The sequence below is a fragment of the Haemaphysalis longicornis genome, unplaced genomic scaffold (assembly GCF_048455015.1).
Source record: "Haemaphysalis longicornis isolate Haplotype H1 unplaced genomic scaffold, Haemaphysalis longicornis Haplotype H1 scaffold_12, whole genome shotgun sequence".
Classification (NCBI taxonomy): domain Eukaryota; kingdom Metazoa; phylum Arthropoda; class Arachnida; order Ixodida; family Ixodidae; genus Haemaphysalis; species Haemaphysalis longicornis.
The window spans coordinates 47649517-47662748 of NW_027526225.1; the positions used below are offsets into that span (position 1 = coordinate 47649517).

Consider the following 13232-nt stretch of genomic DNA (forward strand, 5'->3'; position numbering starts at 1 on the left):
ACAGTTTGCTCTTCTTTTTTTTTTTCTCCAATGATTTTTACGGTCCCGTGCAATTCGTATATACCATATTTCTTCGATTATAAGGCAGTCGCGATTATAAGGCGAGGGTGCAGTTTGGAGAGTAAAAAAAATAGCCATATATTATAGTATACTCAGCTTCTCGAATATAAGGCGGGATGTGACTTTGAGACTATGGATTTTGGACAAAAAACCTCGCTTTATGTTCGAATAAATATGGTAATCGAGATTTCACTGTACTTAAAGGGACACTGAAGTGATATGTAAACATTGCGGGATTACTAGCGCAAATTGTAGTCCGGAGTCCCCAGGCCATGTTTCGACCACTTTAGGCGCGTTTACGCGATTTTATTTAGTAGAAAAACTAATTCGAAAACGCTGTCCTCCTCTCTTTACGCTCGCCCATTTTCTGTGGCGTTTTCGTGTGACGTCAGGAGGGGATGAGCTGGCAATTGGCTGCGCCACGGCTGCGCTACTGCACGGCTCCCCGGCCGACAGAGTCAGTCGGCCCAGCGTTTCGTCCGCCGGCCGCCGGCGGGTCGTCGCAATCAAGGAGGTTAAAAAAAAATTGCTTGGTCGCAATTCGTTCGCTTAGTTGAAACGAAGCCAGGACACGTTTGTGAATGGAAGAATGTGCCTTTCTTTACTTGGTTTGTTTGTACACTATCTAGCTCCAAGTCAAGGTCGCTTCACACAAGCGCTGCACATGCGACGCTTCGCTGACTGGTACGCCAGTAGGAAAATATAAGGCCTCTTGAAGGCGGGAGAAGAGTCAGCGAAGTCAATATAGGTACTAAGCAAATAAAATCAACTGATATTTTTACCGTACAGCGTAAAACTAGGGCGCGGGAAGCACTTTTTTGCGCTGGGCGAACAAGCACAGCGGTCAGCAGCACGACTACGCATCTGCGAACGCTTTTCCGTCTACGAAATGCAATTGCTAGACGTGAGCTACTGTGGAAACTCGGGCGACGCTTACTGCACGATCGCAGTACAACAAATAGTCACCTAAGCGGCTTGAAATGCCAAAACTAAATAAAAGTGTAAACCGGTTGTACAATATATACCCTATATTAGCAAGGCATTTGTGTCCCGCTCCGTAGCCTAGCAGTCTGGGGCGCTAGGAATTCACCGCAAATATTTTGCGGTCACGAGTTCGAATCCCCGCGGGTACGTGCTTTTTTTTTTTTTTGTAAGTTAACTTTTTTGTTTTCCGCCGATGTTTTCTATATTGAGTTCATTTTGGGGCCGCAACGTTCATGGCTACACGAACTAGTTCACAAAACGCGCGCAGGCTGGCACTGGCGCGCTAGCGAGTTCTCGTTGGCGTGCTGTTGCCATAAGCACCGACTGCTTGCAGGCAGTGGGCACAGGCCAGAATGAACAGACCCTTGGCCTGGTGCGAACACGCTTTTTACGATACAGGCACGAGGGAGGCAAGCTCCAAATATGGGGGAAAAGCGCATGACATTTGGGCGTCTGCGGGTACGCGGAGGGCGTTCATGCACTGCGTAGGTCTCGGCTAGTGAATGCTACGACTACAAGCCGTCCTGGGAGGCTTATCTTGTGCATTCTACAGCCGACAACATGGCAGAAGCGCGGTACGATGATTACTGAGATATTGAGAATGCCCATCCAACAAAGCCATTGGTTATGTTTTACAGAACCGAAACCGAAACCGAAACTTGTGTGATTGCTAACCTTGGGCATCGTCCAATCACGGCGCCCCTCCTCTCAACGTCACAGCCTTAGTTGGTGCGGCCGCCGCAAACCGCGCATGGTAGTTTTTCTTCTTTCGCGCTTTGTAAAATAATTACCGATTTGTCAACCGGATAAACGATGAAAAGTGTGCTAATTTGAGCCAGTCTACGCAGTGCAAGCAAAAACGGGAGCTTGACAAATTCACTTCAGTGTCCCTTTAAACAGCAATAAGTACGTTGTGGTAGTATGTATTTCAATTAGGCGTGATGGTTGTTACAGCCTCTCTTTTGTCTCCTTGTTTCATCAGACGGTTGGTGATTGTACATGATATCACATCTGATGGCCGGAAAAAGGCCCTGTGGCGTTCCTCCAGAGGTGCTGCTGCTGAAACGCAGTGTGGTGGGGTTGGTCGTGGGTAATAACAACGCAGGCATCTTCCGGTTGGCCGAGATGCACAGCTGCACCAACCTGAAGTTGGAGGCGAAGCGCTTCATCGAGCGCCGCTTCACCGAGGTCATCAACGAGGAGGAGTTCTACGAGCTGCCCACCAACATGCTCCGGAGCTTCCTCAAGAGCGAGGGGCTCAGCATCGACACCGAGTTCCAGGTGGGCAGCCTCTCGTTAGAGCATCTTCCCCGGTGGGACCGATGGCATCCCGCCGAAAGGGTGGTGCACTTCCTCGTAGACCGGCTGGTCGACTTAGGAGCTCCGATAAGATCTCTGGACACGCAGATCATGCGAAGAACTGGGCTTCTTCCGTTGTGTCAAAACGGTTACTCGAAAATTGCGATGAAGGAGCGGTTCTTGATAAGAGAATACCCGCATCGATCATGAATGAGAGGTACAATAGTACACCTTTATCTCGTGAACCACGATCGATATACATTTTGATCATTCGTAGATGCTTTTACTTGGTGCACAAAAAATTGTTTACTTGGTGCACAAAAAATTGTCGCATGGGTTCATTCTTTGTTTCCAATTTGCGGCTTTATTTATTTATTTATTTATTTATTTATTTGGAAATACTGCCAATCTCGTGAGAGATCATAGCAGGTAGGCAAAAAAAAAGGTACATTGAAGTGTGAAAAAAAAAAGCATCACAGAATGTGATCATCAGTACTAAAAGCGTAGCGATACTGCGCACAATAATAATGTGTAATAACAGAACGGTTTCAGTAATCGTGGTGTGCATATTGCACCCTGACATGGCATATTACCGGCATTAATACGCTCTGACATGACTAAAAGCGAAGTCACGCAGTTTCATGACTTGGAAAGGTTTACATTTGGTTGATCCTTTCAGCAACTCGTACAGGCATAATAGCAGTCGTGCTGTAAAAGTCTAATAACTCAGAATAACACATAGAAACAGACGATGACGACAGTTTTATAATACGGGTAGTGCCATGGCGATGGTTAGAGCTAAATAAAAATTAAATTTGCACCATTTGTTTTTCCGCAAGTTTTAAAAATGTGGTCGTTGAAGTAGCACTCGCGATGAATGGGCTTAGTTTGTTCCGTTCTCTTATCGCTAGAGGGAAAAAGAAGTTCTTGAGACAGTCGGAGGGAATTCAGTGAGTGTAAAAGAGTGCTTATTACCGTAATTACCCGATTCTAACGCGCCCCCGATTCTAACGCGCACCCGATTTTCCCGGCAAAAAAAACCGAAAAAACTTGCACCTCTGATTGTAGCGCGCACAGAACTTTGTGAGCAAGAAAGATGAATGCAAGAGAAACGGGCGATTTATTTCCCGAAGTAATCTCACTCATCTGACTCCTCGTCGCTCATCGCTGACCACAACATCTCGTCCTTGGTGGCGTCAAGCGCGTTTGCGATGCCACACTTCATGACGGACGTTCAACCATGGTTGATGGGATCGTGGCCCACGCCTCGCACGTCCATCCTGCGAGCTTCTCCAGAGGCGCACGCTTCAGCCGACCGCTCGTTTTGAACGCATGGGAGCCGCTGCTGCCACTGCTGTTATCGAGCGCGCAAGTGGAACGATTTGACGGTTTGTGTGAACGCCGATAGAAAAGCCTAGGCGCCTATGCTTCCTGCGTCCAAAAAGTCATTGCTAAAAGCTTTGGCGCCATCTAGAGATGGCGATGGCGATGGGCGGGACGAAATTCCCGTTGTTTCGAGAGTTTCGTATCCGATTCTAACGCGCATGCGATTTTTCGACATATTTTTCCGGAAAAAAAGTGCGCGTTAGAATCGGGTAATTACGGTATGTGTCGGTCATGTCTGTACGACCGAGATGAGGTTTGGGGTACTAATGTTCGGCTGATTATGAAGCAATTGGAACAAGAACTTTAAACGCGCTAATTTCGCCCTATTTTTACGTGGTCAACAACTCAGCTTTTTTTAATGACTCGGAAGGTGACTCTGTTATTTTGTATTTGTTGAATATGAACCTAACCGCTTTCCATTGTATTGCTTCGACTTCGTTAAAATGCACTCTTTCAGAAGGGAACCAGACAATGTTTGCGTACTCTAAGATTGTTCTCACGAATGTGTTGTACGCAAGCAGCTTTGTCTCAGGTGGCGTGAGATGCAGGCGGCGCCTGAGAAAAAATAGCCGTTTCAGAGTGGATGACTTAATGTTGATATGGGATCGCCACCTAAGATTATGCGTTATGGTGAACCCTAAGTATTTATACTCTGTAACCCTGGTAAGGGGCGTGTCGTTTATCGTGTACGAAAATTCAGAAATACATTTTTTCCTCGTTACCACCAAAAAGGTGGATTTGTGTACATTTATTTTCATCTTCCAATCATCACACCACCTGGAAATGGATTTTAAGGTCTCATTTAGAATGATGTGATCATCAGGTGAATTAATCTCTCGGTAAATAATGCAGTCATCTGCAAAGAGCCTGATTTTGGTTCTGGACTGGGCAGGTAGATCGTTTATGTGAATGAGGAAGAGAATCGGAGCCAGGACATTACCCTGTGAAACGCCAGACGTGACCGGGCTAATTTCGGACGCTTCTTTTTGGACCAGAACAAACTGCTGCCGGTCGGTTAAGTAGTCGATGAGCCAGTTAACAATGACCCCATCGCCTAATGTGGATTCAAGTTTCTTAATTAGTTGTGGTACACGGTCAAACGCTTTGTAGGTTTGATGATCGATTGGCCTCGCTGTCAGTGAATGTTGGATGCACTTTTAGCTTTCGTGCTTCTCTCAGCTTTCTTTAGGAAGGGATGGTTTTTTTTGTTTGTTTGTTTTGACGCGGAAGCATTTATACTTGGTCAGTCAAAGGTTCGGTGTCCTCAGCACGAAAGGGCCACTGGCTTGGAGAACTCCAAAAAACAAAGGCTCAGCTTAGGTCTTCTCTGTAGGTCTTCTCCGGAATGTGAGACGAGTGCGCAACTGCAACGACACCACAGCTCGCTGATTGCAGCTGAATGAGGGTGAACGGAGTGAATGTATTGTGGCCTTGGATGTAGCAACGGGTTTTGGAGACATGTATTGAAGTGCACGTGAGTAATTTGAGCATGGATATTACAGGGGTAGTGATTAGGCGAACAACAAAGTACGGGAGTGTTCCTCTTATATGTCCTCTTGGCGTGGCGATGTGAGTGCAGATATGTGGCAGGTTGTAGTGATCAAGGGGAGAAAAAAAAACTTCTCATTAAAGCTCATTAAACTTCGGTGTTTCAAATGGGCACTCGGAATGTTTCCTTGCCACTGGTGCCACCAGAGTTTAATGAGCTGTAAAATTAGTTCCAATCGGGGCATCAAAATACTGCTTCGATTATTGCATTAACCAGGGTTCACAGTATGGAAAAACCCAAAAATTACAGTTTTATGGCTAACGCTGTTTTGTCTATTGTGTGACCAAAAATGGCTAATTATCTCCAATTACCTTGGGAACTAATTGACCAGCTGAAAAAATTATGGCATATTTGAAATCAGTGGGAAGAAAGCTGCAAGACTGACAAGTTTCACAGAGTTTAATTAAAAATTAAAAGAAGTTGTTTTAAGACCAGTGTTCGCTTGTTTGAAAAGCAAGCTTTATTTTATTAAGTCGTGTCGTGGAGTAAACGTTTGGCAAAGTTGAGTTGAGCACGGCACCCCCAGGTGCCGTGCCTCAGCTTCGACAAAGCAGGGGCGCTCGCTCGCGTGACCCGAGATTGTGAAACAAAAGTTTCGCATCTGGTGTACACCGATGAACTCTGATCTACACCTCTGCGATAACGTGTGTGGCCCGTTAGGCTTAACAGTTGGTAGCTGTAGTGTCGTCGAGCCCAACAACTAGCCAAGCAACTCTTCGAGACTCTCTTGTCAAGCATCGGGTGCCCGCTAACAACGTTGCACCGCAGAGGATGATGTCGAGCCCAACGATTACACGTCGCGGGAAAACGGCAGCCATACCCCTCGCTACAGAGTTTCTGCACACTTGCCTGCCTACGTACGTTGGGAGAAAACTCGTCCACTCTGAAGCTTGCCGTCAAAGTGAGGTCGTCACCTTTTGCCTCTCCTTGCCTTTGCTCGGAGCGAGTGACTGTAACTGGCGAGATTGCATTCCCACGTGGGTAAAGGCTGGCCACATCCTGTACACGCCCAGTGCCACCTACTGGTTCACTTCTGCTTTGAGAAACTGCTGAGAGAACTCGGCTGTTCGGCCTTGGTAGCTGACTGCGTCGAACCACGGGCTTCGGCACAAATGGCCTGCGTTTGAGCCACAGCAGTGGAAAATTGTATTCAAGAGCTGTCACCTTTTTTTTTTTTTTTCTGTAAAATGTTCTCTCGGCTCAAGTGTAGGCATTCTTTTCGCAAACAAGGTGGTTTGGCATCTTTTGAGTCGTTCCAGGCACACCATACCGATCGCACAACTGAACATGGCCCTTGTACCTGGCAGGTGTTTGAGGCGACCATGCGCTGGATCCTGCACAATGTGGAGGAGCGGCGGGCACTGTTCTTCGACGTGCTCGAGGCCGTGCGCTTCCCCGTGGTGCCGCGCAAGCAGCTGGAGCAGTACGCCCAGGGCTGCCCCGACGCGGGCCTCCGCCGTGCTCTGCTGCAGCTCCTCGAGGACCTGAGACCCGACCGACGGCTCTGCATCGACGGCAAGAGCAGCCAGGTACGGAGGCAGGGTAGGGGAGAGGAAGGTGTGGGCAGGCATAGTCTCATACTAACATATACTAGAGGGAAATCCCGCGCTGCAGTCGCGTGCCGTCGTAGCGCCGCCACAGCCGCAAGCAACGTTCCTTGCTTACTTGGTGTCTTTGGCCTTGAAGCCAAAAATCAACAAAGTATGGGAACATTTCTTCGTACTCGTCTTGCATCGAGCTTCTAAATATTCCCTGACAAATATCTTTGGATCTCCGTTTTGATGATAACTAAACACATTGAAATAATTATTCACGGTAAAGCTGTTTATTTTTTGCAGCCACAGGCAACTTTTGAGCCTGTTCAGGAGCCATGTCAAGGACCAAGTGGAACGTTCTCGCATAGTGCATGGTGGAATGCTCGCTGGGCCTTGGCTTGCCGAGACTGGGGTGCCAGATTTACCTCTGGTATTTATGGGAGTGGAACAGCTGGGCCATTTGCGCCATTGAGCACCAAGCTTGTTTACCTGCCCCAAACCGCTCCTATTGCACCAAACTCGTTTATCAGCACCGTCCTGCGCAGCAGAGCCCAAATTGAGCCGCGAGATACGACCGCCATGATGTCCGTGCCCAAAAACTTGGCGGAAACACCATGTTTTTTGGTTTCAATGCAGTTATGATTTTGGTTTCATCAAGGCTATGAGCGGCTATGGAAGTTGGCTTTCGCTTAGCTGTAAGCCTGGAGGAACTATGTCTCTTATGTGTGCTATGCGAAACAACAACAGTATTGTTAAACAATTAAGTAGAGTTGTTTCACAATAGAAAATTTGAGCTCGGGGAGATTTGTTTGTCAGGGATTATTGGGAAGCCCTATGCAGCAAGGCAAGCAAAAAAAAAAAAGAAAAGTTTTTCTTTCATGTTGATTTTGGCTTCACGACTGGACGAAGCCGCGTGGCTAGCCAAGCCAGCTAGGAGAGCAACATTGCTAACTGTTGTAGTGGTGCCCAGCAACAGATTGCCCTCTAGTGTGTGTACCATCGGCGTCAAATGAAGCGCGAACACGATGATCAGAACACGCAAATAGCGCGATTTCTTTCCATGCAAGTCAAAATGACACGTGGCTTGGTCACAAAAACAAAGTCCAGAAATGTGGCTTTCCGAATATACCAATAGCGCACATTTATTATGCCTCAACGAACAGTGTTTTTCAACTTTGCGTGTTATGATTCATATTTTAGTGTTCGCATTTCATCTGATGCTGTCCGTATGTCCGTATGCTGTCGTATGCTGTATGTCCGTATGCTGTCATATCCTGCATGGGAAGTGACTTACTGGCAATCAGTGTTAAACTAGCCACCATAGCAGGAGCTGGGAGGAGGTAATGGCGGGTTTCGAGTTGTCCTGTCATGGGGCACAACAAGATGGCTAAAGCAGGGGAGGTATTTTAGCTGTAGAAGCTTTGGGCAGAGAGAATTTGCGTAAGTTGGACGTAAAAGGAGCCATGAAGACAAAATTTTTGTTGGTTCATTTAGAAGCTACCCTAGTTTGAATAACACTCGCGCCACTTTTGATATAAACTTCACTCAAATACACGAAAATATGCTGCGGAAAACAGAGGCAGGCACCTCACCAGTTACGTTTCTACCGCAAAAGCTGCGACGCGTTACGGCACGCTTGTGCGATTGGCTGAGGCGCACAAAATCAAATACAAATTAGACAGGGGTTTCCAGCTTGCAGAACACGCTGCTACTGCTTGGATTTTTTTTGTAGCAGTAATAATGGGGTAAACAATGGGAGTTACTAATGAACACATACGCATATAAGCACGGCAAAAGGCACTGTGTGGTCCAACGCTGCTTAATAACACAGTTGTCCGGCGTGTTAGGATTGTCTGACACGACACTGGCCAACTGGCATTAGTGGCCACTTGCGTAACGCTGTTTGTTGGGTCATGCCCAATGTTTCACGAAACAGTCAATGTCAACTGCAGCAAAAATATGCCAGGTACAGGACAGGTCCAATCAGAAGTGAAACAAGCGCTAGGAGTGGTGTTGCTGCGCCATCTGGGAAGGCAGTCGGTAACCGAGGTAACCACGGCATGTTTCGGGAACAGCGGCAGTCTCAGTGCTCAGGGAAGGTACCAACATTCGTTTTAGGTGCCTGCCTCTAATGCATCACTGGCAACATCATGAAACATTCAATCCAGCGGGAAGATGGAAATTTTGGCCTAAATCAACAAAATTCTGAGTAAAGCATCATTTGCTGCCGAACAAGCGCTGGAGTCACTGTAAAATACCAAAGCTTTTGGACAAAATGAAGTTGCATGCTGTCTTCATGGCGCCTTTAATAACTGCCCTGGGCCTTGGTATAGCATATGACGGGTATAGAGGGGGGGGACTGCATGCTGTGTGATTGAGAAGTCTGCCCGCAATGAGAGGCCCGCATGACCTCAACATTGCCACGTGTGGTTGAGACCTGCTGCTTCTCTCGACCGTCACAATTGCTGCGGTGCAACGAAGACGCCTTTGGGAAGCGTACACCCTCAACCAGCCACCACATCTCGCACACATTCAACGACGCCGTCCAAGAGTGGTCAGCCGCCGTTACTGTGGGAAGAGATAAAAAAACGAAAAGAAGAAGCTGCATCCTATGCTCGGTAGCACTGGGTGTGGCTTCAGTGCAGTGCTCGAAGCACGGGCAGTTCTGCTCCCGCACCAGTCGTCGGAAATTCGCGAATTTCCGAGCCCTGCTGTCGTCGCTACTGCCGAAACTTATTGCGGACTTCAGGGTGTTGCACGTCGACGCGGTATCACCTGAACGGCATGGCAGTACCACGTGCGCGCCCACCCAACAGGAACTATCGCACTTCTTTCAGAACGTTGACGACGAAGCGGACGTGACCCCACCGGGTTTCCTGCGTGCAATAATGAGTCACTCTCCGCGCACGGGCGAGTCTGAGGGCGAAACAGGGGGTCCGTCCGGTTGCAGGCGGGAAGGGCACGGATGGGATGCCGCTTTTGCCGCCGCCACCGCCGCCGCTGCCGTCGCTTTGAGCCCATGTCGCGTGCTGGGGCTGCTCCTAGGGTACGACAGCCACTTGGACTTGGAGGTGGCGCGTTTGGCGGTGAGCAGGCTGACAGATGCCGCAGCACATGCGATAATGGACGTGCTGGAAATCGCCTGTTGTCCACTGCCGCCCGAAAGGTTGGCAGGGCCTCGGGTTCATGCCGAGCGGCGGAGTGAGCAAGCTCCTCAAGACGCCGAGATGGATGCCTATGAAGCGGAGCTCGACGAAGAGGCCTTTGCAAGTGCCTTGAGAAGCTGTGCTTCTTTTGTTTGTTTGTTATTGTTTTGTTTTGTTATTAACCTAATAGGGACCAGTTTCTTTGTTTGTGAAATTGGCAGAACTTGAGGTCATTTTTTATCGTACATGAGTGTAAATAAAGTCACTCTGGAGTTGTCATTGTGTACGCGCTCTTTGTTTTCGAAATTTGGCCCGCGACCATATGCAGGGGTGAGACATGCGCACATAGTGAATTTCTGATAATGCAAAACTTTTTTTTTTTTTTTTTTTCCATCGAACTGCTCCAATATCCTTAAAATTCCGAAAATTGCACCAAACTTCTGTGGAACAGCCTGTAAAGCAAGAAAGCAAGGATTTGGACGCTTGTGTCAGTTTCAATTAGAAAAATGTCGATTGGCCAACACGATTTTCCAGCACCCCCAAGGTGATGCTGTTTTTTTTGTGTGTGTTTGTGTGGTTTGATTGTTGAATAAATAATCAATAAAAAAAAAAAACTACCACCTCCCCTCGCGGGAACCCCTGTGTAGATGCGACGCATAGGGGGTTCACGTTGCAGCGTTGGACAGCGGAGGAACGGCGCTGGAACGATGGAGCGGAGCGGCACAGGCACCAGGTTTTATAGCACGCATAATGGTGAGGGGACGCGCCGGCGCCAGTGCGTCTGCCACGGCTATGACGCAACACAATCCACTTTAACCCAATCCAAATCCAATCCAAGCCAAGCCAATCAAATCCAATCCAATGCCCCTTGCGAGAGGGGGTGAGCGGCGGAGAGCGCAGCTGGCGCGGCGAGGAGAATGGGGGAGGGGCAGACGCCGACGACGCCGGATGCAGGGACAAGGCGGGGGAATGAGATGCAGTTGCATCTAAAGCGAGCATCAATAACAAAAAATGTCCCAGAGATTTTCTGAAAGTGAAATTGTCGGGTTGCACATATAATGTTCTGTGCGTTTCTGAAGTTTTCCCTTTGAAAACCATTGCAAAGTTCCGTAGAAAAATTCGTGTCAGCTGAGGCAACAAACTGTTTCTGCAAGTTGTGGTGCAACGCCTCTGACCTCGCTTCACAGTACCTTTGCCCTTTCGCTACCCTTGTACATGTGCGTAGAGCAGTCTGGGATTACCAAAATAATTTCAACATTCAAGGGATAAAAGAACGCCTTACAATTGCCGAGTTTTTCAATTCGATATTTTCAACTGCAGTCTGTGCTGTCGATGCATAAAGCCTGAGAATTTAAAAAGTTTGCAAAAAGGTAGTGCATTTCGTACCTCGTGATACTCTGATAGAAATAAACCTTATCCTGTGGCTGTTCCAGTGTTATGTATGCTCGAAACCGATTAAGAAGTGCACTTTTCCTCCAGGGTTGCCAAAAACGTAATTTTTTCGGCTCCTAAGGTGACATAATAAATGTCGTTAACTGCTCCAAATCAAGGTTCTTCTGCTCCAAAATCGAAATTTTTCTGCTCCGAAAACTGCTTTCAAATCTGTTTCAGCTGTCTCACCCCTGCATATGGTGACTACAGCAATACTACTACTACAACTGCTACAGCTCTTAGACTGCAGCAATAATCACAAAGCGACAAATGTTATTTCAGGCCTTGACACATAGCGAAACACATGGTTAGGGATTTGTCGGGCACTTATTTAGTGTAATATGGTATGAAGCATGGAATACACATGCTAACGTCGCATTTAGTGCAATGTGTTCGCGCCATGCTGACGCAGCTGTCTCAGGCACACCTTTGGTTAGTCGCAGTTAGGCATAGGCCAGTAGGCTGTTAGACACAATTCTGTTAGGCGCCGTCCCAACGAAGTTGGCTGCTTTGTCATACCGCGGACCACAAAGCGCACTGTCACCAAGTGTAGACGTTCTTCGGCAACCTGGTCCTTTTGGCTTGTTATCCCATCTTGCGAGGCAGCTTTGAGAGATTGGCCTCTGGAATTTAAGTGGAGTGATTTCAGCACTGCGGATAAGCGGCCAGCTGTTGCAAAGATTGCCAAAATAAAAGTGATATGGCAGATGACGAACTTAGATTAGAAGTTCATCCACCATTTCAAGGAGTGGTGCTGCTGCTTTCCTGAAGTCTTTTGCGTACTGCGTGCTTGTTCCAGGGTCATTCTGCTTTTCCTGGTAGAGTTCAAAGTTTGCAGAGTAGCCATTTTTCGCATTCGAGCACCACGTACCTTGTACCCGCAGCGAATTGGTTTGCCATGTATGAATTGCTTGCAGCCATGACGACCATAATATTCTATCACGCTTTCGTCATAACCCAATTGACGGACAGGCTGAAAGTGCGGCACGAACGTTGCCTGCAGTAGCTTCATCAGGGGGTGCAGCTTTGTCCGTTTGTCGCACAGAGTAAGGCTCATATTGTAGAAATCTCATGATTTGTACGGAATGGTTTCTTCACGCGGGGTCATGTAGCATTCCATTCTGCACGTCTGTTCCACTTTCCTAGCAGCACTTCTTTCCTTGCAAGTGGTTGCAACCAGAGAGAACAAGGACGCCATGAAAACACTTCAGCTCTTCTTTTGTAACCTCGGGGTCACGCATATTCAAAAATAAATTATAGCTTCTTGTTTGTACTACCAAGAAATCCATGACGCTTTCGTCAAAAAAAGAGCTCAACCAACCTTATAGGCGAAAGGTCCCTATAAGTGCTGAAGTTTGCGTCTGGAAATATTGTGGAACTTTTTACACGGTCATTATTCCTTTACTTGGAGCTTGAAGATAAATTTGCGTTCTTCTGTACATGAGCAGCCATTTTGTGAGTCATCGTTTTGTTATTCACACTCTGCTTCATCTTCATCAGACTCGCATCCACCAGTACGATGACTGTCGGCAAGAACTGTTTCTGCACCTGCTCTAAGCTGCCTACTACTGAGGTTATCAATGAGACCACCAGAATCCTTATCTGCAGAATCTTCGTCCAGTTAGGTGGTAGCCTTCACTGGCTGAATATAAATAACCGACGCATCCTCATCCTCTTTGAGTATTCCAGCTACTTCTTCTAAAGTCAGCCTAGGCACCCAAGAGATCGTCGCATGAGTGCCGCGGAATTACCCTACAAGGAGCGTAGTAGATTCAAGTAACGAAGTTGGGCAAAATACGGAGGCTAAAGGCACGGATGGCAGCACGTAAAATTACACGCTTT

General features: G+C 47.5%; 1 protein-coding gene across 1 annotated transcript in view; it reads left to right on the forward strand.

The window, feature by feature from the left end:
* Window positions 1-13232, forward strand: part of LOC144162607 (actin-binding protein IPP-like) — a 53654-nt gene that overhangs the window by 18474 nt on the left and 21948 nt on the right. The window contains exons 4-5 of the mRNA XM_077693217.1: window positions 2150-2325; window positions 6586-6807. Of these exons, the coding sequence (XP_077549343.1) occupies window positions 2150-2325; window positions 6586-6807 (398 nt within the window). The remainder of the gene's footprint in view (window positions 1-2149; window positions 2326-6585; window positions 6808-13232) is intronic.